General features: G+C 41.4%; 1 protein-coding gene across 1 annotated transcript; it reads left to right on the forward strand.

Annotated features, from left to right (window-relative positions):
• The first annotated feature begins 339 nt into the window (after positions 1–339).
• On the forward strand, positions 340–22,755 carry rrh (retinal pigment epithelium-derived rhodopsin homolog). The gene is made up of 7 exons (XM_026307306.1): positions 340–451; positions 1,994–2,184; positions 20,640–20,739; positions 20,962–21,115; positions 21,509–21,677; positions 22,089–22,267; positions 22,650–22,755. The coding sequence occupies exons 1-7, from the start codon at positions 340–342 to the stop codon at positions 22,753–22,755; spliced, it is 1,011 nt and encodes a 336-aa protein (XP_026163091.1).
• Positions 22,756–23,910: the final 1,155 nt, after the last annotated feature.

The following is a 23,910-nucleotide window of genomic DNA, read 5'->3' on the forward strand; positions in this document are numbered from 1 at the left end:
AAAATAAATAGTCTTCATTCTGAAGTACAAGCATTAAATCAACTTCATTGTCAAGACGTATTAGTCAGAGCCCAACCTGAAAGCAACCCCATGTGAGTGCTAATCCTCTGTTGTGCAGTCCTGTTGTTTCTGTTACACACAGCTGGGGTATGCAATAATCCCTTTCATTGCCCACATAATACCCCACAGATTTTAAATGTAAGTAGCATTTTGCAATACTGGCTCTCAACATCTCTTTTGTTCAGATTTTATTTAGTTACCTTTATATGTATTTTTTCCAGACAGTTAGTATCAAGGCTGTTTACTTCAATTAAGTGTAAATTTTCTTTCTCTCAGAAAATGAGGATTACCTCTGGAGTTAATATTTCAGATGATGTTGCACCTTACATGGGGAAAAGTGCCTTTACCCAAATGGAACACAACATTGTGGCTGGATATCTTATTACTGCAGGTAACAAACAGAAAAGAGGCAATGGCACTGTTAATGGATACATTCCATTGTGATTGCCAGTGGTGGAAGAAGTACTCAGTAAAATTAGAAATACCAAAGTGTAATAATAGTCTGTTAAAAGAGAAGTTCCTGCATTCAAAACCCAATTTTAGAACAAAAGTATTAGGATCTAAACTTGAAGAACTTGATGAACCAAAAGTAAAATTAGGCTGTATTATTATATGATTATAATTATTGATGCGTTATTGTGTACAGCACTTTAATGTTGCACTTGGTTAAAGTTGGATCTAATATCTTGCACTTATATTTTCAAATGCCTTATATACAGTTAAATAGAGTGTGAATTTTGCATTCAGATAAAGTTTGTCTTTTTTGTGCTATATTTGCCTATGAAATGCAAATATTCTTCTACTCGATACTTTAAAGTATCGAGTAGTGTAGCAGAAAATGGAAATACTCAAGTAAAGTACCTTCAGCACACCTTCAATCATGAGAAATCAGTACTTGAACAAGTGTAATTAGTTACTTTCGACCACTGGTGAATGCAATGATGGATGTGAGAATTTTGTTGTTGCAGTGTGATTTCTGATTTTATATTCTTTTGTAGAACCCTGTACAGACAAACAATGTATTGCTCAGAGTGTATTAGTTTTCGCTGCAAATAATAAACTGCAATCTGAGTGTAAAGTGCAGTCATGGACTGTGTCTTGCCTGGATAAAATTATTAAATCCACTGGTTAAAATTTGGGAAAGATGATGGCAGTAATGACATTTAGAATAAAATAAACCTTTGGCACATTTGTTAATTCTCTAATTTTTCTGTAGTCAAACCAGTTCAGTGAATTTCTGGTGTTCAAGGCAAGAAATGCAATTTTAAGAAGATCAATTTTCCATGGGGACTACTTTATAACAAAAAACGTCACTGTAGCTGCAGTTAACATGTTATGTTTTGGCATCTGTTACCTGTTTTTGAGTTTTGAACCATGAAAACATGAGTCGTGAGGATAACGGAAGAATGACTGTATCAAAGACAGTAATTAGGTGGGCTTAGACTTAATTCAGCATTAATGGTAAAATGAGTCTATTGTTATTGAAAACCTGTTCTGACAGCATTACGTAACGCAGGTCTTGGCACCGCATCATGGTAGATGTTTGAGATTAGCTCAAATGAAAATACGTCAAATGTTTAATACCTGCCGAGGATTTGATTAGTAATAGCCAATATCTTTAAAATCATTTATGAATCCATAATTTTGCATTTCTCTAATGGACTCTTTATTAAGAGAGTGGAACATAAAGCAACAGCAGAAAATGTCAACTCACTGACTGAGTCATCAGGGAAAGGAAAAACATTGAAAAACATGAAGATTTTTGGCAATAGAGTCAGAGAACCAAGTGTGTGTGAAAGCACAACAATTTAGGTCAAAACAGGTGTCCTCAATTTGGATTTTCTTTACTAGTTTTTTATTTCATATATTTATTCTGTATGTGTCTGTGTCGGTGTGTGTTTTCACACTGTACATTTTACTTTTCTCTTTTTAGGTGTCATCAGTTTAACAAGCAACATAATAGTGCTGCTAATGTTTGTGAAGTTCAGGGAGCTCCGCACTGCCACAAACTTCATTATAATAAACCTGGCTTTTACTGACATTGGAGTGGCTGGTATTGGCTATCCCATGTCAGCTGCCTCAGACATCCATGGCAACTGGAAATTTGGCTATACTGGTTGTCAGGTATGTGTATGGTAACTGCCGCCTACTGTAGTTTTATTGTGTTGCTCTATTCTCAACAACTATTGCATGTCTGCCCATTCTCAAAAAGGGATTGCATTTTTTATTCTGTAAGTTTTTTTTTTTGTTGTTGTTTTTGAGGATTTTGTGTGTTATCCAAATCATCAAAAGTCTTAGAGTGATAGAGGGTGTAAGGTAGTGTACACATTTCACATTTGTGAAATTTGGCTATATAAATAACATTGACTTGACATGTACTGGCTTATGCTTGATAGAGGGCCAGTTCTAGCCAATTACATTAGGATGTGCTGATACAAATAATGGTGGGCAATAAGTGGTAGTCACACCAGCACATAATCCAGCTTTCCCCATAGCCAGATTTACAAAATTAGAAGTCTAATTCAAAAATGAAAAGTGACAGTTTGTGTAGCAATCCTATATTCAATATATTGAGTGAAAAATCAAAATTTACTTTTCCTTTATTAGGATTTATCTTTACTTAAACAACAGCAGAACTTTATGTGAAACACATTTGTCCTGTTTTTCCACTTTTTATAGAATGGTTTCTTTTTTATTTTATTTTTTTTCTTCACTTCATTACTCAACAGCACATGGCAAATCTTATTTGTACAGTTTATCAGTTATCAATTTCTTTTTTCATCTATCTAGCTATTCTCTGTCCCTCCATTCATCTATCTGCAGAGTTTCAACCATGTCTAAAGTATTTGAAGAATTTAAAGAATTTCTCATGGGCCAAGATAAGCATCTATTTGGGTGGGATCTTCCTAAAAAACAGAACAAGCCTTTTCTTCAGCTAATTTGAGGAACACTGGGGCCCACAGTCCAGAGAGTTGGGTCTAATTCACAGAATCTTGGGTTACAACACATAACCAACGTTCTATCTCATTGCTGCGCAACCCTTTGGCGTATCACTATGGGTCAAAGCGATAGCCAGAAATGCTCTACAACTCCAAATAACCCAGGGGGAAAAACAAAAACATTAAAGTCTGACCTGAAGCGAAGATCAGGTGGGACATATAAGTACACACATAACCACTAACCCGCAATGGCCCAGATCCTTGGGCCATACACCTGCCTGACCACGTTCTCTCTTTCGTGGCTTGTCATGCCTTGGAAGCGCCTACAACAGCATGTGAAAAGGAGTAATGTGCAACATCCCGCAAATAAAAAACAAACAAAGGAACATGGGGAAGCTGCTGCACATATGACCTCAGATGATGCTCTGTGGAGGAGAGCTGCTGGAGAAGACACTCCCCTAGTGTCCCATATACAGATGCCAGCCGGCAGCTCATGTCACAGTGAGTGAGACAAAGGCTCTGTAGTGAGCAGTGGTGCCACTACTGTCACATGAAACCATCTACCAGAAACAAATTTATAGATGGAATAATCACTCTAGTGCAACAGATGAAGAAATAAAAATTACCCACATATAACCACGGTTCATATGTGGTGTCCCAATGAGAACACAAAATTCCTTTTTTTTTATGTACAGTGCCTTGCAAAAGTATTCATACCCCTTGAAATGTTCCTAATTTTGTCACATTACAACCACAAACATAAATGTATTTTATTGGGATTTTATGTCATAGACCAACACAAAGTGGCACATAACTGTGAAGTGGAAGGAAAATGATAAATGGTTTTCCAACATTTTTTAAATTAAATTTCTGAAAAGTGTGGCGTGCATTCAGCCCCCCTGAGTCAATACTTTGTAGAACCACCTTTTGCTGCAATTACAGCTGCAAGTCTATTGGGGTGTGTCTCTAACAGCTTTGCACATCTAGAGAGTGAAATTTCTTAGCAAAATAGCACAAGCTCAGTAACATTGGATGGAGAGTGTGAATAGCAATTTATAAGTCTTGCCACAGATTCTCAATTGGATTCAGGTCTGGACTTTGACTGGGCCATTCTAACACATGAATATGCTTTGATCTAAACCATTCCATTGTAGCTCTGGTTGTATGTTTAGGGTCGTTGTCCTGCTGGAAGGTGAACCTCCATTATCAGTTTCAAGTCTTTCGCAGACTAACAGGTTTTCTTCTAAGATTGTCCTGTATTTGGCTCCATCCATCTTCCCATCAACTCTGACCAGCTTCCCTGTCCCTGTTGAAGAAAAGCATCCCCACAATATGATGCTGCCACCACCATGTTTTCACGGTGGGGATGTTCAGGGTGATGTGCAGTCTTAGTTTTTCACCACACATAGCGTTTTGCATTTAGGCCAAAGAGTTCAATTTGGGTCTCATCTGACCAGAGCACCTTCTTCCACGTTTGCTGTGTCCCCCACATGGCTTGTGGCAAACTACAAACGGGACGTCTTATGGCTTTCTTTCAACAATGGCTTTCTTCTTGCCACTCTTCCATAAAGGCCAGATTTGTGGAGTGCATGACTAATAGTTGTCCTGTGGACAGATTTTCCCACCTGAGCTGTGGATCTCTGCAGCTCCTTCAGCGTTACCATGGGCCTCTTGGCTGCTTCTCTGATTAATGCTCTTCTTGCCCGGCCTGTGAGTTTAGGTGGACAGCCATGTCTTGGAACGTTTGCAGTTGTGCCATATTCTTTCTATTTTTGGATGATGGATTGAACAGTGCTCCGTGAGATGTTCAAATCTTGGGATATTTTTTTTATAACCTAACCCTGCTTAAAACTTCTCCACAACTTTATCCCTGACCTGTCTGGTGTGTTCCTTGAACTTCATCATGCTGGTTGTTCACTAATGTCACTCAATTAAACAAGATGGCGCCATTGTGTGTTGTAGGGGTGGGTGGATCGTTCCTAATATCGATAATATTGATACCAACGCTAGAATTGATATCAGTCGATACCCCGACAAAAATATTGATACTTTGAATTTTTACTCCCGTATGCACTGCTGCCGTTTTTTCAAAGAGGCGACCTAACTATCTTGTCTGTCTGCATCTGTAAGTAAGTGCCTGTGTGTAAGTGGCATGCCTGTGCTTGTATGCCGGTCTTGTAGAGCGAAGCAGGCACACACCAACACCCCTCCCCTCCCTCTTGCTTTGATATCTCACGTGACTCAGTGACTCGACTTAATAAAGTTCTTTCTATTTACTGTTGAACTTTGTCTGGGTTTTAATAAATTAATAATACAATTTAAAACAAAACACCTGAAAGTCATGAAAATGTATTTATATTTGATAATGCATTAATTGTCAAAAAGTATCAGTATCAGTATCGATATCGGCGATACTGATATTGGTATTGGATCGACACCAAAGCTTGCAGTATCGCTTACCTGGTTGTCTATCATTGCTCTGCTTCTACTCTTGATTTCACGTTTCAACTATATACGTTTACGACAAGTAAATGTTACTTGACATCCGATTTTCAGTTGAAAGATGGATTAAGTTGGATCTAAAGGAAGCAAACACCAGCTTTCCTCCACCTCTGTCCACTATTCCGGAAGACCTGCGCCGGCTGTGGTCAGAATGGCCCTGGTCAGCTCAAGATCATTATCAAAAAAGCCCTTCATATTGAACAACTTTTTTACTTCGCAAGGTCTAGACCTCCTGTTTGTGACTGAAACTCAGCTCAACACTGGAGATCTTACATTTGTGTTATGTGCATAGATTTATCAACCCCCCCAAACCACATAAGGATTTTATTCCAGAGTTTACGGATTTTGTAGGAGGAATCTTGGCAAACCTTGACAGACTTTTAATTCTTGGGGGTTTTAATATTCATGTTTGTTGTCCCTCAAATTTGTTAGCCAAAGAATTTTACTGCTCCATCCACTGGACCAGGAGCCTCATTTATAAACATTGTGTACACACAATACAGAGCCTGAAAGTGGTGTATATCACTTCCCACAACCCCGCAAACCCTACCTAGTTCACCATCTTCCCGGGGCATCCTATTCCCTATCACCAAGAACCTCGCCAACCTGATGAAGCACATCACTACTGGGCCCAAACTGACCTCCTCCCCCATTGTCATTTTCACCCCCAGAAGCTCCTCAAAGCGGCATGCCCCACCAATTCCTCAGCAAGCTCTGCTGCAATCATCACAACTGCAGCATCCACCACCCCCTCCTCCACACCGTCACCAAAATCATTCTTTGTCTCCACAGCCTGATAACAGCACAGTAAGCTCTAACTGATATGTGCTGGGTCCAGGCTGCAATACTGTTAGTCATGGCTCTCTCCAGGAAAAGCCGGGGCCCAGTATGCAAATAGTTGTTTCAATCCCAGTTTTGATAGGTAACAAAAAAAGTTCGGTAAATCTACAGAGATTTAAGATTTACCCAATGCATTCTGCAAATTTATGTATCCCTTGACACAGTATGTCCCAGAACATGGGGAAAACAATGTTTTTAACACACTAAATTTAGCTCTTTTAAATGTCAGGTCTTAGGTAGGCACATCATTTTTAATCAATGATTTTATTATTAAGCACAAGCTTGATTTTATGTTTTTAACTGAAACATGGTTAAGACAAGATAATAATGCTGCAGTTCGTATTGAATCAACCCCTCCAAATTTCAGTTTCATGAGTGAAACAGGAATACATAAGAAAGGAGGTGGAGTTGCTATTTTATTTAATGATAGCCTCAAATGCAAAAACATATCATATGGAAAGTTTGACTCCTTTGAATATATTGCTCTTCATACCAAGTCCTCCTGTCGAGCAACATTTGTAACTATTTATATACCCCCAAAGTACAATGCACATTTTTTTGACGAGTTTGCTAAATTACTATCTATTGTATGCATTGATTTTGATTGCACTGTTTTAGTGGGTGACTTTAACATTCAGGTTGATAATCTCAATGATGCAAGTGTAAAAGAACTCTTGAACATCCTGGACAACTTTGGGTTTTCTCAGCATGTAACAGATCCAACACATATCAAGGGACACACACTAGAACTAAAACAACCACCCCTGCTGTTTTGAACACAGGTGAAACAGAAGTAGTCAAAAAGCGGAATATTAACGAGAAGAGCAGTGCATTATTTATTCAGGCTTTTTATCAGCCCCTGTTGATGATCTTGTAAACAGTTTCAGCTCCAAAGTTATGACTGTTATTGATTCCATTGCCCCAATTAAGACCAGATTATTGTCAGCAAGAAAAAAGTCACCTTGGAAAAATGCCACAGTGGTTAAGATTCAGAAAAGAATATGCAGACAAGCAGAACACAAGTGGCGAAAAACCAAACTCCATGTTCATTTTGACTTGTACAAAGAGAGTCTTCACATCTATAACCAAAAATTAAAAAATTCAAGGCAATCATTTTTCTCAGAGGTTATCAATAGAAACAGCAATAATGCCCGCACATTGTTTTCTGTTGTAGACAGACTCACAAACCCAGCACCCTCTGTTCCTTCTGAACTGCTGTCCAAAAAGTCATGCAATGATTTTTCAGCTTTTTTCACAGACAAAAATTCAAAGATAAGACAAACTATATTTAGCTGCACTCCAAGGAACATGGCAATATCACCTGTGCCTCCTTGTTCTCCAGTGAATCTAGAACATTTTGATCTCCTTGATCACAGAGCTCTGGCAGAAACGCTTCTACAATTAAAATCTACATCATGCTGCCTTGATATTTTACCAACAACATTTTTTTAAAGATGTTTTTAACAGCTTAGCTCCAGATGTATTGCAGATTGTCAATAGTTCTCTTCAGTCAGGGCAGTTTCCCCAGGCCTTAAAAACTGCTGTTATAAAACCGCTTCTTAAAAAGCCTAATCTAGATGCTTCAGCAGTAAGTCAATCAAATCTTCCATTTTTGGGAAAAATAATTGAAAAAGTAGTTTTTCAACAAATTCACAGATTTATGGTGCAAAACAATCTTTTTAATGCACTTCAGTCTGGATTTCACACACCACAGCACTGAGACTGCACTTATTAAAATTTTAAATGATTTACATTTGAATAATGATGAATCCAAAACCTCTGTTTTAGTACTACTGGATCTCAGTGCTGCATTTGAAACAGTTGATCATGATGTGGTGCTTGATAGACTAGAAACGTGGGGGGGAGTTACTGGCACAGTGTTAAATTTGCTAAAATCTTAGTTACAAGATAGACTATTTTGTCTCACTTGGTAATTATGAGTCAAAAATGAAATGTGGGGTTCCTCAAGGGTCTATTCTTGGTCCTCTCTTATTCAATATCTACAGTGGGTACGGAAAGTATTCAGACCCCTTTAAATTTTTCACTCTTTGTGTCATTGCTGTCATTTGCCAAAATCAAAAAAGTTCATTTTATTTCTCATTAATGTACACTCAGCACCCCATCTTGACAGAAAAAACCAGAAATGTAGAAATTTTTGCAAATTTATTAAAAAAGAAAAACTGAAATATCACATGGTCATAAGTATTCAGACCCTTTGCAGTGACACTCATATTTAACTCACATGCTGTCCATTTCTTCTGATCCTCCTTGAGATGGTTCTGCTCCTTCATTGGAGTCCAGCTGTGTTTAATTAAACTGATTGGACTTGATTAGGAAAGGCACACACCTGTCTATATAAGACCTTACAGCTCACAGTGCATGTCAGAGCAAATGAGAATCATGAGGTTGAAGGAACTGCCCAAGGAGCTCAGAGACAGAATTGTGGCAAGGCACAGATCTGACCAAGGTTACAAAAAAATTTCTGCAGCACTCAAGGTTCCTAAGAGCACAGTGGCCTCCATAATCCTCAAATGGAAAAAGTTTGGGACGACCAGAACTCTTCCTAGACCTGGCCGTCCAGCCAAACTGAGCAGTCGTGGAAGAAGAGCCTTGGTGAGAGAGGTAAAGAAGAACCCAAAGATCACTGTGGCTGACCTCCAGAGATGCAGTAGGGAGATGGGAGAAAGTTCCACAAAGTCAACTATCACTGCAGCCCTCCACCACTCGGGGCTTTATGGCTTTAGTGGCCCAACGGAAGCCTCTCCTCAGTGCAAGACACATGAAAGCCTGCATAGAGTTTGCCAAAAAACACATGAAGGACTCCCAGACTATGAGAAATAAGATTCTTTGGTCTGATGAGACCAAGATTGAACTTTTTGGCGTTAATTCTAAGCGGTATGTGTGGAGAAAACCAGGCACTGCTCATCACCTGCCCAATACAATCCCTACAGTGAAACATGGTGGTTGGGAGCATCATGTTGTGGGGGTTTTTTTCAGCTGCAGGGACAGGACGACTGGTTGCAACTGAAGGAAAGATGAATGCGGCCAAGTACAGAGATATCCTGGAAGAAAACCTCTTCCAGAGTGCTCAGGACCTCAGACTGGGCCGAAGGTTCACCTTTCAACAGGACAATGACCCTAAGCACACAGCTAAAATAACAAAGGAGTGGCTTCGGAACAACTCTGTGACCGTTCTTGACTGGCCCAGCCAGAGCCCTGACCTAAACCCAATTGAGCATCTCTGGAGAGACCTGAAAATGGCTGTCCACCAACGTTCACCATCCAACCTGACAGAACAGGAGAGGATCTGCAAGGAAGAATGGCAGAGGATCCCCAAATCCAGGTGTGAAAAACGTATTGCATCATTCCCAAGAAGACTCATGGCTGTACTAGCTCAAAAGGGTGCTTCTAATCATTACGGAGCACAGGGTCTGAATAATTATGACCATGTGATATTTCAGTTTTTCTTTTTTAATAAATTTGCAAAAATTTCTACATTTCTGTTTTTTTCTGTCAAGATGGGGTGCTGAGTGTACATTAATGAGAAATAAAATGAACTTTTTTGATTTTGGCAAATGGCTGCAATGACACAAAGAGTGAAAAATTTAAAGGGGTCTGAATACTTTCCGTACCCACTGTACATGCTGCCCCTTGCTCAGATTATGGAATACTACAACATTGACTATCATACCTATGCAGATGACACCCAACTTTATATATCAGTATCATCTCATGATTATAGTTCTCTAATTTCATTATGTGAGTGTATTAATCAAGTCAAAGAATGGATGTGCCAGAATTTTCTCCAGCTCAATACAGACAAGACAGAAGTGATTGTTTTTGGCCCCAAAAATGAAAAGTCAAAGGTCATTGCTCACCTTGACTCCATGTCATTGAAAGCTACAAATCAAGCCAGAAACCTTGGTGTAATCATTGACTCAGACTTGAATTTTAACAACCACATAAAATCCAACACTAAATCTTCCTTTTACCACCTGAAAAACATTGCTAGAATAAAAGGTTTTCTGTCTAAACAAGATGCAGAAAAACTTGTTCATGCATTTATCTTCAGTACGTTAGATTATTGTAATGGCTTGTTTACAGGTCTTAGCAAAAAGTCAATCAGGCAGCTGCAGCTAATCCAGAATGCTGCTGCCAGAGTCCTTACAAACGCCAAGAAACTGGACCATATCACACCAGTTCTTAGATCACTACACTGGCTTCCCGTTAGTCAAAGGATAGATTTTAAAATCTTATTGCTAGTTTATAAAACACTAAATGGTTGTGGACCAAAATATAATCAAGATGTATTAGTTCCCTATGAGGTTTCCAGACCCCTCAGGTCATCTGGGACAGGTCTACTGTGTGTTCTCAGAACCAGAACCAAACAAAGTGAAGCAGCATTCAGTTACTATGCTCCTCACTTGTGGAACAAACTTCCTGAACACCTGAGGTCTGCTCAAACGGTCAGCTCATTCAAATCAGGACTGAAAACACTGTTGTTTACTGCTGCCTTCAAATAATTGTTCATCCTTGTTTTCTTAATGTGCTTTTATGTCTTATTTTAATTTACTTATTTGATTTAATTTTTTTATGTTTGTCTTTGTTTTTAGATGCTCTTTTCAATGCTTTTAATGTAATTATATGCCTTGTAAAGCACTTTGAATTGCGTAGTGTATGAATGGTGCTATACAAATAAATTTGCCAATACTTTACCAATACTGCAGCAACAAAAGAGACCCACAGGTATATATACAAAGAGAACCAAAAGCTAATAAAAGCTAATGGAACACAGGTGAAACTAATCAAGATAATCAACATAAAACTACAGTGGTGTGGACTTGCTGGTGTGTTTTGGATCATTGTCCTGCTGCAGAACCCGGAGTTCGCTTCAGCTTGAGGTCACGAACAGAGGGCTGGACATTCTCCTTCAAGGGGTAGACTGCAGAATTCATGGTTCCATTTATCACAGCAAGTTTTCCAAGTCCTGAAGGAGCAAAACAGCGCCAGACCATCACACGACCATCACCATAATTTACTGTTCGTATGACGTTCTTTTTCTGAAATGTGGTGTTACTTTTACACCAGGCGTAATGGGACACACACCTTCCAAAAAATTCAACTTTTGTCTCGTCAGTCCACAGAGTCACACCACTGTATCTAGAGTAAAAACCAGGCAAGACAGGAACAAGGAAACCAAAATAAAAGTCCATCACTGGAAATCAAAGTACCAGTCCATAACAGATTCCTTTATCGTAAAACACAGCGCCATAGGGAACAGACTACAGGCAGGTATAGGATGAGATGGCTGGCGAGTTGAAATTATAACCGTTTTGGCCTAAGGTAGTCTATATTTATTCATTCATTATACCCTGCAGATGACAGTGGTTACCCCCTCAAATGCTGGCTCCTCACCTCAATTTTAAACCTGCAGAGGAAATATGCTACAAGAATATAGTTTGGCAGTGGAAGGAATACTTTGAGGATCTTGTCAATCCTACCCACGCTCCTACCCACATTTGAGATTGTGTCTAGGAGGCAGTGACTAGGGACAGTGGACTGTGGCAAGGCAGCAGGGGATGTATGAGATCCCCTCTGAGTTCCTCAAGGCTTTGGATGTTGTGGGGCTGTCCTGGCTGAGACTTTTCTGCAATATCGCAATGAGGTTGGAACAGTACCTCAAACCGCGGGGTGGTGATCCCTCTTTTTAAGAAGGGGGATTGTAAGGTGTGTTCCAACTATTGGGGGATCACACTCCTCAGCCTCCCTGGGAAAGTCTATACCAGGGTAATGGAGAAGAAAATCCAGACGGTTTTTGTTCTGTCGTGGAACACTGAACTAGCTCTAGATGATGTGGTTTTATTAGCGTCATCAAACCAGGACCTAAAGCATACACTGGGGCAGTTTGGATTTTAGCAGTTGGAAAAGGGTGGCGGCAGCATGGTGGCTGAGTGGTTAGCACTGTTGCCTCACAGCAAAAAGGTCGTGGGTTCGCAACCTGGCCTTTCTGTGTGGAGTTTGCATGTTCTCCCCGTGCTTGTGTGGGTTTACTCCAGGTACTCCGGTTTCCTCCCACAGTCCAAAAACTTGCATGTTAGGTTGATTGGTGAATCTAAATTGCCCGTAGGAGTGAGTGTGAGTGTGTGAGGTTGTCTGTCTTTGTGTGTCTTTGTGTGTCTCTATGTGGCCCTGTGATGGACTGGTGACCTGTCCAGGGTGTACCCCTGCCTTTCACCCGAAAGAGAGCTGGGATAGGCTCCAGCAGATCCCCGTGACCCTGGCTTTCAGGAAAAAGCGGGTATAGAAGATGGATGGATGGATGGATGGAAAAGGGTGGCTTGTCCCTTCCAGGTTGGGGGAGAGCTTCCTGCCTCAAGTAGAGGAGTTTAAGTATCCTGGCATCTTATTCACGAGTGAGCGAAGGATGAAGCCTGGGATTGGTGCAGTGTCTGGGTAATGCCTTAGAGATAGGGTGAGGAGCTCAGTCATTCAGGAGGGGCTCAGGTTAGAGCCGCTGCTCTGCCACATTGAAAGGAGCCAGTTGAGGTGGATTGGACATCTACCTCTGATGCCTTGTGGGCCTGGAGAGGTGCTTCGGGCATGTCCCTGGGGAAGACCCAGTAAACGTTGGAGGGATTACATCTCTTGGCTGACTTGGGAACACCTCGGTGTCCTCCAGAAGAGCTGGTGTATGTGTCTAGGGAAAGGGAGATCTGGCATCTCTGCTTAGACTGCTGCCGTGGCCCGGCCACAATATAAGAGGAAGAATATGGATAGATTGATGGATGGAAGGAATTTATTGGGTCTGTAGCTGCAGGATGGTGTTAGTGAGCACATGAGAACCTCCAGACGTTTCTTGCACACAAGGTGAACCAATTCTGGGGACAGCCGGATGATGTACCGCTGCCAAGGACCCCTCACTGACAACCTTCTTGCTACCTCCTCTCTACCTACCACTCCCAACTCTGGAAGGACTGGAGGACAAACAATTTGCAGCATTGCTCCTCCCACATTATCTGAACGTACAATAAAAGTTTACAATCTGTTTAACCTTGTTGCTCTGTGGTCCCAGTCATGCTAGTGTTGGCATACCTCCCGCATACCGCATATGACAGCGATTTTGCTATCCAATGATCTGAGCTCAAGTGCACTTGGTCCCCCACAAGTTGCAGTGGCACTCTGGCTGTGGGAGGACAGTGTCCTATTTGCAGGCACCTTGATTGAATTAGATTCTTTATTTTGTACATCTAATATAAATGAGCACATAAAAGTAAAATGTCCTCAAATACTCAAGCAACACAAACGTTGGTAAAGGAGTAGAAAAGGAGTAAAAAAAAGTGTGCCTTAAGATCAGATCACTTTTTCTTCAGTTCTGCCACTATTCACTCTGTCTCACTGACATAGTTAACAGCAACAGCAACATGTTGTCACTTGCCCTGTTTCACTTGGTTAGTCATCCCACTGCTGTAGCCAGCAAATAACATTGTTTTTGGCCTTCCACCTCCCCAACAAGAGTTTCTATCTCAAGTGCTGAGAAATAAGCTACTTTGATCATTTGTCTGTCAGGATCATTGATATTTGAAGCAGCTTTCATGATATGTTGTGTATGGAATATATGGTTTAATTGGGTGCATGCATACACAGCATATCACAACAGCACAATTCTAAGTAGTCTGTGATTTATAAAGGGAACATCACTTAGAGGTGTGTGTGCACACGGTTTTATAAATCAGAATTTTTTTAGCAGGCTCCTTTTTGGCTTGTACAGATGTAGTGATTCAAAATGTCACATGTTTTTACCATGGGATGATTGTGGTGCCATAGAGCTTGCTTGGCATCGGGAATGCAGTGGTTTTAATTTTGTACCAGGCTGAGGATAATTCTAATGTGCAGTTCTCCTTTCTGCCACCAGGTCTCACAAATTACACAGCTGCTGTCACAACCATCTTTCATTTTATTAGCAAAAATATTGTCAGCTGGGCTTCATTAGAACACAGTAAGGCTGGGGCCAAAAGTTTTATTTATTCTTAATTGATTAATTATTTTTACACAAACAACAGAACATAAATGCTCACATAGATTGACACTGACTGATACCAGTTCGCATATCGCACTCATAATGGTGCCATACGAATGGCCTCGGAATGAATTATGAATATCATAAGTCATCTTAATAATTTGGGGCACCAGACCCTTTGATGGATCAACCAGCCAATCAATTAACTATGCAGGATATTAGTCTCCGGTTTCCTCCCACAGTCCAAAAACATGCATGTCAGGTTGATTGGTGACTCTAAAATTGCCCGTAGGAGTGAGTGTGAGTGTGTGAGGTTGTCTGTCTTTGTGTGTCTATATGTGGCCCTGCGACAGACTGGTGACCTGTCCAGGGTGTACCCCTGCCTTCCACCCGAGAGAGAGCTGGGATAGGCTCCAGCAGATCCCCGTGACCCTGAACAGGAAAAGCGGGTATAGAAGATGGATGGATGGATGGATGGATATTAGTCTACAGTCTGAACAAGAGTTCCACGATTCATTGACGTATTTACTGTGTGAAATGATGCCAAAAAAATTATATGATGCCAGTCACAGACGTCTTTTAAAGATTTATTCAACTATATAATAATAATAATAATACATTTTATGTCATGGCGCCTTTCAAAGTCTCAAGGTCACCTTACAGAGAGAAAAAGGAAGCATACAGCATGAAATACATAGAGTGCATTAAAACAATGATAACAACAATACATAAACAGAGGGCCAAAATGTAAAAGCAAAAGTGTAGAGTATCTAGGAAGTGGGCGATGTACAGTAAAAGTAAATTGAAACCCAGAAACCCAGATGACAGAACAACAAATATGAAACAATATGAAACAATATGAAAAAGGTGGAGGGTAGTAGAACATCACGGGCTGCTTTGAGAAGTTGAGAGAGTTAGGTGGAAAACGCTATACGGAACAGATACGTTTTGAGTGATGATTTAAAAGTTGATAAGTCCAGAGACGACCGGATGCGATGAGCGAGAATGTTCCAAAGGCGGGGCGCAGTGTGGCTGAAGGATCTAGCGCCCATGGTGGCCATCTAGGATGACACCCAGGCTCTTAACTTGGGGGGAGGGGAGGACAGTATTGTTGTCATTTGAATGGAGAAGGTGCTGGTTTTAGAAAGGGTGGATCTGGTGCCCACGAGGAGAATTTCAGTTTTATTGGGGTTGAGTTTCAAAAAGTTATGGGTGAACCAGGATATGATATTATGTAAGCAGGTAAGAAGGGAGGGAGGGGGGAGGGTAGAAGATGGAGCAGCAGAGAGGTAGAGCTGGGTGTCGTCTGCATAACAATGGAAATTGATGTTATGTTGCCTAAAGATATTACCGAGAGGAAGGAGATAATAATAAAGAGGAGGTGCCCCAGGACAGAGCCCTGAGGCACGCCACAACTGACAGTAAAGGGCTGGGAGTGGAAGTTCTGGAGATGGACGGACTGGGTGCGGTCAGAGAGGTAGGAGGTGAACCATGCAAGGACCGATGGAAGCAAGGGGATGGAGGAGAATATTGTACGGGATGGTGTCAAAAGCTGCAGTTAGGTGTATATTTTCGATTTTTAATGAGAAAAAATCCAGGAAGTTATTGTACAAGGTGGTGGAGAGTGAGGGGAAGAGAGGAGTATCGGGAGGGCCCTATAAATTTTTGACAGTGGAGAAGAGGGAACGCATGGAGCCAGAGGTGGATACAACGAGAGAGGCATAGAAGTCAGATTTTGTTTGAGTAATGGTTTGCTTGTACTTCAGTATGTGGTTTAGGTATAAGTCCTTGTGGGTGGATGAACCGTTTTTTTTGAAGAGACATTCAAGGCGACGGGCTTGGGTTTTGAGGAGGCGGAGTTCGGGTGTGTACCATGGAGTGGAGTGCGTAAAGGAGACAGATCTAGTTTTGAGTGGGGCGAAGGTGTCGAGTAGATTACGTAGCCCACGGTTGAAATTGGATAACATGTTGGAGAGGGACGGTGTATAATTAGTATATGAAAGGTTATTGAGAGCAACAGTGAAGAAGGGGAGGTCGATGTTCTTTAAGTTACGAAAGGTGATGGTGCGGGAGATGCGGGTTTTGAAGAGAGGTAGTTTGGAGTTAAAGCAGACTAGTTTGTGGTCGAAGAAGAAGGTGTTGAGGGTAGAATATGACTGAGCTGAGACGCCAGAGCAGCAGACTAAGTCGAGAGTGTGGTCTAGAGAATGTGTTGGGGAGGTGATGTATTGTTGGAGCCCAAAGCTGTCCAGACAGGAAATTAAGTCTTTTGTTGTGGTGTTGTTGGGATTGTCGAAGTGGTTGTTAAAATCACCAAGAAGAATTATGTTGGCTGACAGAGAGATGAGGTTAGCTAAGAGGTCAGACAGTTCATCCAGGAAGGTCGGGTTAGGTTTAGGTGGGCGGTAGATAGTGGCCAAGAAGGTTGGTGTGTGACCGTGAATACGTGCTATGAGAGCTTCGAAGGACTGGAAGGTGACAGTGGGGTGGATGGATATTTTGTATTTAAGGTTGAACAGTATGGCGAGGCTGCCACCGTGTCCTGAGAAGCGTGGATGGGTGAGATATGTGAAACCAGGAGGAATAGATTGATTAAGTTCAGTGAAGTCGTTGGGCTGCTGCCAGGTTTCGGTTAAGCATAGGATGTCGAGATTGTGTGTAAGAATAATGTCAAGGATGAGGGATGGTTTTTGAGAGAGGGAGCGAACGTTAAGTATCCCAAAATGAGTGTTATGGAAAGGTGTAGAGTCCATGTGTCTGGGGATGTTAGCTAGCACAGAGTGGTTGATCAGGCGTATACCTGATTTCCTCGACCGAGGTCGGGAGGATGACCAGATGGAGGGGATTGGTTGTATGGAGTCAGGTAGTCAGGCATGTGGGACAGAATGGACAGGTTGTCCAGTGTTAGCGTGCAGGGTACAGTGAACTGCATGTTGAATGTTGGTGGAAAGCATATGGGAGCCCAGGCGGTTAGGATGCAGACCATCTCCTGCAAAGAAGGCAGGCCGGTTCCAGAAGAGGTTGAAGTTGTCGATGAAATGGAGATTGTAGGACAGGGAGACAGACTTGAGCCAGGTGTTGAGACTGAGGATTCTACTGAAGCGGCCAGAGCCTCTTCCAAGCGTGGGGATGGGACCAGACATGAAAATAGTCTTACCACAGTTGCTTAGGAGGTGGAGGAGATAGAGAAAATCCTTTTTAGTCAGTTCAGACCGGTGAAGTGACGTGTCACATGTTCCAATATGAACAATCACTCTAATGATGGAAGACGGAAGTGTTGGCAGTAATCCAGGAAGCATGGCCAAGATGTCTGAGGCCGTAGCTCCAGGGAGACAGTGAGTAGTGGCGTTGAAAAAGCGTACGTTCCTTATAATTGAGTCTCCCATGATTAACGTGGTTGGGGGAAAAAGGGGGCGTGGAGAAGACGCCAGTAGTTGGCCGTTTGAGTCGTGATGTCGTGCTGGCTGGCGTGGAGGCGGGGCGTTGACATTGGGTGCTGAGGTGGAAGATGGAGGCAGCAGTTTGGTTGGTCCGTAGCTAGGGAGCCCATGAGTGTGCCTGAGCACGGCCTCGCGAAGGATCCTACGGCGCACTGATGTAGTAGCTGAGCGGGATGGAGACTGTTTTCCGCCGGGGCAACGGGCTCCGCGAGGTATATACATGGTATATGGTATATGGTATGCATGGTATATAAATGCTCTTTACATAGAGGGGAAAACTAAATAAGTAATAAATAAACTAAATAAGTAATAAATAAAACATAACAATCTAACAGTAGGTTGTTTGCAGTGGTGGAAAAGAAATCTTGAAATTAATTTATGTTCTGTGTTTGAGTCTGAGGTCTAAACACAGTTTAGGAGGAAGCTCATGTTTTCTAAAACGGGAATAACAATTTCTTTTTCCACCCAGCAAAGTTCGAACACATGACAAACTTAACTAATCAGAGACAATTGCTCATCAACAACAAATGAAAATCAATAAAACTTCACATAATTATATGGAACCACAAGCATTAATAACAGATTAGATTAGATAAACTTTATTGGTCCACAAGGGAAATTCCTTGATCACAGCAGTTACATACAGACAATCTTGAAAACTATTAAATAATAAAAATGAAAATAGAATAGAAGCAGCAGAAAATACAACATATGAATATGTACAATATACACACATATAGAAGTAAATATATACTATATACAAACATTTAGTCAACACCACAGAAGAGACTGTGGTGGAGTCATCTGCTGCAAAGGGGGGAGTTATTAAACAGAAGGATGGAGAATGCTATGAATGAAGTCCTGTACCATTCACTGTGACAGCAGAGCTGGATGAGTCTGTTGGAGAATGAGCTCCTCTGACCCTCTATGATCTGGTGAAGTGGGTTTGTAGAATTGTCCGTGATGGAGTGCAGTTTGTCCAGTGTCCTGCTGTCCCTCACTGACTCGTACCTGTCATGTCCCTGCCAATAATGTGTCCTGCTTTCTGGATCAGTTTGTTGATCCGACTGATGTCCTTCATGGTGGTGCTGCTCCCCCAACTGGCCACAGCAAAGTAGGGGGTACTAGCAACCACAGACTGGTAGAAGAGCTCCAGCATCCTGCCGCATACATTAAAAGACCTAAGCTTCCCCAGAAGTAGAGTCTAATCATGACCCTCTTGTATACAGCATCACTGTTCCTACAGTGCAGCCTGCTGCTCAAATGAACCCCCAGGTATTTGTAGTGATCCACAACTTCCACCTCCTGGCCCTGGATGATGATGGGCTCCACTGGTATCCTCCTCCTACCGAAGTCCACCACCAGCTCCTTGGTCTCGTCCACATTAAGGAGTAGGTGGTTGGCCTGGAACCACTCCAAAAAGTTTCCAATCAGTGTTCTGTACTCCGCCTCCTGTCCATCCCTGATACACCCAACCACCGCAGAGTCATCGGAGAACTTCTGCAGGTGGCAGGACCCAGGGCTGTACTGGAAGTCTGAGGTGTATAGGGTGAACAGAAAAGGAGACAGGACAGTCCCCTGTGGTGCCCCCACATTACTGATCACAGTATCAGACAGGCAGATCCCCAGCCGCACAGACTGGGGCCTGTCAGAGAAATAATCAGCAATCCAGGAGACAGTGGAGGAGCTGTCACCCATCCTGAGCAGCTTCTCACTCATCAGGAAGGGTTGAATGGTGTTAAAGGCACTGGAGAAATCAAAGAACATGATCCACAGTGACCTTCCCACTATCCAGGTGAGAGTGAGCATGCTGCAGCAGGTAGATGACAGCATTGTCCACACGAACATGAGGCTGATATGCAAACTAAAGAGGGTTCAGGGCAGAGGCCACCAGGGGTCTGAGTTGGGCCAAGATGAGTCTCTCCAGGACTCTCAGAGCAACCAGTCTGAAGTCATTGAGGCCAGATGGGATGGGCCTCTTGGGCACTGGCACTATGCAGAATGTTTTCCACAGACCCACAAGAAACTAATAAGGGACCCCACCAGCACCGACAAGAAAAATGTGATTGACTGTTCAAAACACCTGGAAAAGGACAATGCCATTGACAGAGCTACCTACCATCGTCTGTATCCAGGGGAGACCACACCCTGTCTGTATGGGCTCCACAAGATAGAGAAGATAGAAGATTACACGAAACCCACACACACAGACCAATACCTGCTATTTGACTCCCATCACCCACTGTAACACAAACTAGGAGTCATCAGGACTTTGCGCCACAGAGCAAACAACAACCTCCATGAAAGCATGAAAGCCAAGAGAAAGGAGGACACATACTTGAAGACAGAGAGTAGTTCATCCTAAAGACGGGACACCAAAACAAAAGATGATGCAGAGAAGAATGCTCAGAACTCTGCATTGGAGAAACCAAACAACCAATTAACAGGAGAATGGCCCAGCAGCTCCATGTAGGTGCAGCTCCTGAGGACCACAGTCAGCTGTGCACCTCCATTTAAAGGACACAGGGCACTCATTTGAATACAAGTGTGTACATATTTTGTCCAGAGAAGATAGATGACTTAAGAGAGGGATCAGAGAATATGTTACATACACGTTGAAGTTGAAAAACCCTCCCTTAACAGGGAATGTATTATACTTGCACTGTACACAACACAACAACCAAACACAGCAAACAGACATTGTCTTCAAATGAATTGCTCAAAAAAGTAGAAAATATTAATTATAACATACAAAATATGCTTACTAGTCAGTTTTCACCAAAGCAACATCAAAAGAGGCCATTATACCCGTGTTACATAAGTGTCTGCTTTTGTCTCCAGATCTATGCAGCTCTTAACATTTTCTTTGGCATGGCCAGTATCGGACTGCTGACTGTGGTGGCTATTGACCGCTATCTCACTATCTGCAGACCAGATATAGGTATCTAGTTATGGCTGTTTTTCTTTTCACTTATAGAAGTAAATTAACTTTAGTATGCACTAAGTTGCCAGCTTGTTAAGGACATCTATGTTAAACGCTGCAGCTGCAAAATAACAACCTGTTTAAGGGTTACAAATATTATTCTACGTTACTTTAATTGAACTGGAAACTAAGCAGAACACGTCATCAACCCAACAAAATGAATGCCATTTCTCTCTCCAGGGCAGAAAATGACTACAAGATCATACAACTTTCTTATTCTGGCAGCATGGCTGAATGCAGTGTTCTGGTCTATCATGCCTATAGTGGGCTGGGCTGGGTATGCCCCAGACCCCACTGGAGCTACTTGCACCATTAACTGGAGACAGAATGACACGTAAGTTAACAAAGACAGTAAAAATGACATTCTGTTTTAAAAACTGCTAACCATTAGTAATGACTTCAACACAGAAGAAAATAAATAACCATAAGCAACACCAAAAGATAAAAATGACATAAAACGACATTCCATAATAACAAAATATTAGCATCACATAAAGAAATGTATTTTCCATAATTAAGATACAGTTGGTAATTAATCATTGTTAATTAATAAAGTACTTAGTTCTTAAGATAGTAAAATTGTTTTATTTATTACAGTTAATTTTTTTTAATTAATATTCTTTCTTCTATTTTTCTTTTTATTACAGTATGCCGTATATTGTATATACTGTAGTATGTTCAGTGTATCACTTTATTAACAGGCACTAACTCTACTTTTCCTCCACAGCTCCTTTATCTCTTACACTATGGCTGTAATTACGGTGAACTTTGTGGTGCCGCTGTCTGTCATGTTTTACTGCTACTACAATGTGTCAGCCACTGTGAGGAGATATAAAGCTAGCAACTGCCTGGATAGTATCAACCTTGACTGGTCGGATCAGATGGACGTCACCAAGGTTAAGATTGAACAAGAATGATCCATTTTCAGGCACACTCTTCTTTCTTACAACCTGCCATCATTAAGTTAAAACCCCCTTAAAATGGCATGAAGCTTCAGCATAGACTGTCATAATATTAGTTTAACAACATTTTCAACATCATCACTAATGGCTATAATACATCTTCATAGATAATGTAACGCCTCAATTGTGTGTAACCAGGAAAGCCAAAACTAAAAACTAACTGAATACTATGCCTATAGTGGCATTTTTTGTTTGTTTTTGCACCTTAATGTGTATCTCCATATTGTATTCTACATATATTAGATAGATATATAGATACAGTAGATCAATAACAGATTATCCTGTAGCTAAACATGAAAACAAAGAAAGCATGAAATAAATGAAGACTGTGTTGCTGTCCAGCAGATGTCCATATTGATGATTGTCATGTTCCTGGTAGCCTGGTCTCCCTACTCAATGGTGTGTCTCTGGGCATCTTTTGGTGACCCCAAGGCCATACCCGCACCCATGGCTATCATTGCTCCACTTTTTGCCAAGTCCTCCACCTTTTACAACCCCTGCATTTATGTTATTGCCAACAAAAAGTGAGTGAATTTTACTGTTGAATATCAAACTTGAATCTCTGATAGCTATGGTGCATGTCTGTGTGTGTTTTTTAAATATACTTCTCAGTGGCAGTTGTGTGGAGCAGAATCGAGATATGTACAGTGGCCCTGAGAGCCCAATGCACTGCACAAGAAAATAAGTAGCTTGTGCATCACAAGCTAACATAACATTTTTTTCTAAATGCAGCACTTGTGTTATCAAATTGGTGAAGTTATTTTCTTAATCTGCTTGTATTTTGTCTATCTGCATGTGTTTTCTTAAGGTGCAGGTTTGTTGAGCTCTCAAGGCCACTGCAGTGTATTTTTAATGTTTTAATGTTACTGTAGGTGACTCAAGTGCATAAATAATTTTTTCTTTCAGGTTCAGAAGAGCCATCACTGGGGTGATCCGGTGTCAAACCAGGCAGCAAATTACCATCAATACACAGGTTCCCTTAACAACCTCCCAACAACCCCTAACACAGTGAGATGAAAGTGCCTTAATATTACATTATATTAATATACCCTGGCATTAAACCCACGTACTTAAGATTGGTATGATGAAATAACATGTAACAATTTTTTTCGTTGTTTACCAAATGCATTCTGCTGTTAACTGTGTAAATGACAGTTGCTGTTACATAGTAGTCTTTGCTAGTGTTCCAGATGTAACCCAGTTTCAACAGTAACAGTGCAACAATAAGATATCTAATGTTCGTAATTCATAGATTTTTTCTATAATAGTATCCTCAACTGGGGACCAGCAACACATTCCAAAAAAAAAAAAAAGGTACCGATTGCAAAAAACAAAACAACAAAAAAAAAAACATGGTGGAACATCCATCCATCCATCCATCTTCTATACCCGCTTTTCCTGGTTCAGGGTCACGGGGATCTGCTGGAGCCTATCCCAGCTCTCTCTCGGGTGGAAGGCAGGGGTACACCCTGGACAGGTCACCAGTCTGTCGCAGGGCCACATATAGACACACAAAGACAGACAACCTCACACACTCACACTCACTCCTACGGGCAATTTTAGAGTCACCAACATGGTGGAACATCTCATCTGCAATTGGGTTAATTGGCAACAGGTCAGTTTCATGTAAAAAGACCATCCCAGACAGTTTTTCATAAGTAAGGATTGAGAGAGATTCATTACTCATGCATGGCAAAACAGTTCAACAATTTGAAGAATAATGTTCCTCAACTTAAAATTGCAAAGAATTTGCCATTCCTGAGTGGCCTTGTTCTTTGGGCAGCACAGCAGTAAAAGCAGATAACAGGAACATTTTAGAAATCCACTGTCAGTGAATATGGTCCATCATAACATCCACAAATGCAGTTTAAAACTTTAGCAAGAAAAAAACATATCCTCTTGGCCTGAGCTCATTTAAGATTGAGGTTCTGTGTTGTCTGATCAGTCAAAATTTGAAATTATAAAGATTGAACAGTTCTTTTAAATACAGCCATGGATGGGGAATGTCTCACTTTTCCGACTCTACTGCATCGTCGTCGGACTCGGCAATACTCCCTGGATCCCTTTCTTCCTCCATGTCTCTCTGCAAGTTTTCTCTCTATCATAACCTGTACACTCACTCGCTTTCCCTCTCTAGTTAGTTATGTCTTTTACATCGTGTTGTCAT

Source organism: Mastacembelus armatus, chromosome 22, assembly GCF_900324485.2.
Source record: "Mastacembelus armatus chromosome 22, fMasArm1.2, whole genome shotgun sequence".
NCBI classification, from domain to species: Eukaryota; Metazoa; Chordata; class Actinopteri; order Synbranchiformes; family Mastacembelidae; genus Mastacembelus; species Mastacembelus armatus.

Excerpts from the sequence above, each read along its gene's own strand:
- rrh (XM_026307306.1), top strand. The coding sequence starts at position 340 with ATGAGGATTACCTCTGGAGTTAATATTTCAGATGATGTTGCACCTTAC. Across the intron at positions 452-1,993 it reads TGGATATCTTATTACTGCAG|GTGTCATCAGTTTAACAAGC; the intron begins GTAACAAACAGA and ends TTCTCTTTTTAG. Across the intron at positions 22,268-22,649 it reads TATGTTATTGCCAACAAAAA|GTTCAGAAGAGCCATCACTG; the intron begins GTGAGTGAATTT and ends TTTTTCTTTCAG.